Source organism: Condylura cristata, unplaced genomic scaffold (genome assembly GCF_000260355.1).
Source record: "Condylura cristata isolate star-nosed mole 26May11 unplaced genomic scaffold, ConCri1.0 scaffold00035, whole genome shotgun sequence".
NCBI lineage: Eukaryota > Metazoa > Chordata > Mammalia > Eulipotyphla > Talpidae > Condylura > Condylura cristata.
In genome coordinates this window covers 2,813,350-2,817,676 of record NW_004567136.1, presented here as the reverse complement: position 1 = coordinate 2,817,676, position 4,327 = coordinate 2,813,350, and the positions used below count along the sequence as shown (strand labels likewise).

General features: G+C 52.9%; 1 protein-coding gene across 2 annotated transcripts in view; it reads right to left on the bottom strand.

Moving 5' to 3' along the window:
• Positions 1-4,327, bottom strand: part of CYFIP1 (cytoplasmic FMR1 interacting protein 1) — a 72,458-nt gene that overhangs the window by 43,530 nt on the left and 24,601 nt on the right. The window contains exons 2-6 of one of the 2 annotated variants that reach the window (XM_012732715.1): positions 3,338-3,460; positions 3,175-3,264; positions 2,306-2,383; positions 1,974-2,075; positions 790-971 (exon numbers count right to left, since the gene is read on the bottom strand). In XM_012732715.1, the coding sequence (XP_012588169.1) occupies positions 790-971; positions 1,974-2,075; positions 2,306-2,383; positions 3,175-3,264; positions 3,338-3,454 (569 nt within the window). In that variant the 5' untranslated portion in view covers positions 3,455-3,460. Of the gene's footprint in view, positions 1-789; positions 972-1,973; positions 2,076-2,305; positions 2,384-3,174; positions 3,265-3,337; positions 3,461-4,327 lie in introns of those variants that run through there. The other variant, XM_012732716.1, reaches the window with a different exon arrangement.

Below are 4,327 nucleotides of genomic sequence, written 5' to 3'. Positions count from 1 at the left end.
GAGGTGACCACATGGCGCGGCAGACCTCTCCTGACCCGCCCGCTGCTCCCCTCAGCAGTGTACTTCGTCGATCTGCCTGTTCTGCTCCCCACTCTCTCTGGTGCCTCTCACCGCCCCTGAGCCTCTGGCCTGCACCTCAGTTCTGTATGTACAAATAAATAAATCTTAAAAAAAAAAAAAGATTTATTTAAAAAAAAATCACCTTATAGAATCAATACCTATCTCTCCTGCTTGGTGTCTGTAGTGTCAGGCAGCACCATGAGCCCGGCCCACTCCTACCAGTGGTCCAGAGAACTGGGAAGTTCCATGTAAACCCCCAGTCCACAGGCCAGTACCCCTCACTGTTGTTGACAGTCTGCACCTGCCAGTGAGCGACAATCAAAGGCGTCCCCTTAGGCTTTAGAGCCCACCTGCTCCCTCGCCAAGGCACCATCGCAGTCAAACACCTTGCGGTGACCCCAGCAGCCTAGGAGCAGGAACAATTCTTTATGCATCTTTCTTCCCAAGGACAGAGTGCCTGCAGGTCTTCACTGGACGTTTGAAAGTGACCAGGACACCAGAGCCCCCAAAGCGTCATGAAGCCTCCATAGGCACGTGCCTACAAGAATGCACTGCAGCACCAGGCTCTGGCTCTAGGGGTACATACCCCAACAGTCCCGAGACTGGGGCACAGGCACCACCGGCCACTAGTGACCACTGCAGCACACGCGGGGCGCAGACCTGCCGAGCTGGCAGGTGGCTGCCGGGGTAACCCCGCCTCCCCGCCGCCGTGTGCCCGCTGCCTCTCACCGCTTGTAGGCAGAGTGGTCGTTCTTCACGCTGCACTTCATGTTCTTCAGCTCGTCCAGCACAGCAAACATGTTGATAAACTTGCCCAGTGTGATGAGGTAGGCTTCGGACACGAAGTCCTTCCGCCTCTCCGCGTGGCACAGACGCCTCACCTCCCCACAGAAGCGCTCAATGGCGTTCCGCTGGGCGGAGGAAGGGAAGCAGGAAAGTCAGTGTGGGGATGAGCTGACGCCACCCCCAGCGGGAGGCCAAGGCCTGGACTGACTGCTGCTTCCTGAAGAACTCCCACCCAGTGGCGGGTGGTTACACAGCAGGTGAAGATGCTAGTTTCTCTAAATAAAACATCCACAGGCTCTGTCCTGCCACAATTGTTTATTTTACCAACTACATCCCTTTCGTAAAAGGGCTCTGTTGATCACACCAGCAAAATTACTGAGAAAAATGACCCTATAAAATAGGGGCTTCACTTTCGGAAGTAAAAGTAGGGAAGGGGATCCTCTGTCTTTTAAAAATTCAGCTTTAAGGCGCTCCCTGGTGGCGCAGCGGGTTAAAGCACAGCACTAAGAAGCTAAAGCTGCTTCAGGGAGTTTGATCCCCGCCCCAGAGGTGACCCGCAAGGCACCGCAGATCTACACCTGCCTCCCCCAGCTGCTTCCCCACTCTGTCTCTGGTGAGGCCTCTCACCACTCCTGCACCTGTGGTCTGAACCCCAGTTCTGTATTCATAAATAAATGAATCTTAAAAAAATATTCAACTTTAGAAGGCATCAATAGTAGAAACCTTCCAATGTTTCCAAAGCCAGCAAGCCCCTCCTGGTGGCCACTCTGCCTCACCAAAAGGCCTTCAGGGCCAGGCCCAGCGGAATGGAGGGTCAGGCTGGGCTCCAGAAAAGCCAGAGGGCTCAAGAGCACACACTGGATGAAAGACAAACACTGTTCATGGAACCAAGAGGCCTAGTCTTCATGAAGGAAATACGAATTTGTTCTCAGAGAGAAGTGAAACACAAAACAAGTATTTATTCTGAAAGGGCCAGTAAAGCTCTAGACTGCCACAGCATTAGTTCCCTGCAGCCTCAGACAGGACCTTAGTTTACTGCACTTTGTTTTGTGAGTGTGATGGTGATGGCGAGGCCCTTGCATCTTACTCCTCTGCATTAAGCCCCCTGGGTTGTCTTGCTGCGTTACCTGGAAGTACATAAAGTTCATCAGTTTTGTGACCTCAGGCTCCAGGACCTCCACAGTTTTCTCATAAATTTCCACTCTATTAGGCTGCTCATTACATTTCACCTGGGAAGAAACAGGTATGACAGAGACGTCAGCCAACCCAAACAGGGGAGGGGCTGCTGGCTCCAGCTGCCTGGGGACAGAGTAGGGAGGAGGCAGGTCTGCTGGGGTGGGGGGGGTAGAAACTGGGTGTGGCCAGCAGAGATGAGGGTGCGGCTGGCTGGGAAGGGACAGATTGGGCAGGGGAGTGGCCAGCAGTGACAGGCGGGGCTGGTGGGTGGAGCCCAAGGCACCTGTGGGATGGCCCGGGAGCAGCTTCTCCAGGTGTACAGCATGACAGCATACTCTTGACCTTCCTCTAGCATCTCGTTCTGCAACAGTCCACAAGTCAAATCAAAGGTGAGTAGGGGGGCGGTCATGAGAGAGCCAATGACAAAGCGCTAAATCCAGACAAAGAACCAGAAAGCATCCTGATTCCCTCTTTAAGGGCGAGAGAGGGACCACTCTGTGTACCAGGAGACAGCGACAAAGAAGAGGGAGACACTGCAGAAAGGGTTCTGGGAGCACTTAAAAAGGGCTCTAGTGTCTACTTCTTTCCTTATTGCTTCCTCTGATAAAATTTGCAGATGGTCTTTACAATATCAATGAACAATGTTTTTAAGATGCTTTAAACTGTTCACAACCTTGGCTGTGGGAATTTCACTCAGAAGTTCATCCCAGCATTTTTTGATTATTAGAAAAAAAAAAAGGTTGAATAAATAAACCACAAGCATTAAACGTTAAATTGTGGATGTTTACAGAATGGACATGGAGCCATTATAATGACCTTGTCTACACGTGTTAGTGACATGGAAAAGTCCATGAAATCATTACAATAGATCGTTTTAATAACAACAAGTTCACGCATGCAATCTCACTCCCGTGTGAAGGCACAACCAGCGCGCAGGAGTCCAGCTGCAAGGGGAGGAGAGGCTCCCTCAAAATGCTGACATTTTCTCTGGGACATCAAGGCTACAGTGTCAGAGAAAGTGTTGAAAAAAACCCAAGACATTCCAGTCACTTTCTTTTCCTTTACCTGATAACAAGATTATCCACAAAATACACATGTGCTATTCAGAGGTGCCTTCTCCCACCGGAAAACAAAGACACGAATGGGAATTACCATGCTAGAATGAACAGTCGCTTGTTCGATGTATCTTGCAATGCCAGTGACAAATGCATTTCTGTCTTCAAAGTTAGTGTTGAAATTTGGCTGAAAGAAAAGAAAAATCATTAGGGCAGGTCAGCAACGCAGGTGGTGTGCCCAGTGGCTGCCCAGGACCCACCTGGTAGAGCAGCGAGGACGGCGGAGGCTCAATGCAGGGCTGCTGGTCGGGCAGAGGGAGCTCTTCCAGGAGGTCCACATTGGACAGCGCATCCTCCAGTGTCACCTGGGCCGCCATCTTGGCCTAGGACAGATCACAGATCCGCCTACCTGTGAGGAAGGCAGGGACACCCAACGGTTCTGGGGTGGGCTGATCAGACCCCACTACGCTGTCTCCTCCAATGAGGACAGTGGGATGGCAGAGACAACCACAGGCTAACCCCGGCTGAGCGTCTCTCCTGGGCTGGCCCAAGAGAGTCAGGGTGGCGCCTCCTCCTGGCACCCAGGGGTGCCAGATACTAAGCTATCACATGTGAGGTTAGTTCCTGCCACCCTTTCCACCTCTGGGCTGCTGCCCCTAGAGTTCTTCTGAGAAAGGCTGACAACCTTCTCACCTCTTCCCATACCATGTCAACCCCGAGGGAGCCAGCACAGCCTCAAGGGAGGCGACCTGCTCCCCTGCAGGCAGACCTTCCCAGGTGATCACACTGGGGGGCCTCTCACACTGGAGAGGGCCAGGGCCCTGCCTCCCAGAGAGGCCTGCAGGGACAATGAAAGGGCAGGGGTAGCTGGTGGGGAGAGGGGATGGACACACCGTTAAAGTAGGAGGGAGGGGGCCGTCAGCAAAGAACCTCAAGCACAAATGCCTCGGCTGGTGTAGAGAGGCCTGGACATAGAGACAGTGTCACCTCAAGACATCTCTGTGTTGGGCTCAGGGGAGAGGCCTCCCATCTGAATGCTGCTCTAGGCACAGACAGGATTCAGGGAGTAGCTCTAACCCCAGACAAGCCCCACTGAGCAGCTCAGCCAGAAAGCATGTGCAAGGCAGCTCGTGCCTTCTGAAGACCGAACAGCCAACAGGCAGCAGGGGAAACTGAGTGGAAGAACATCCAGCTGATGCCCCCAGCACTGGCCCCCGACAAGCACAAGATGTGGAAGGGCCAGGAGAAGA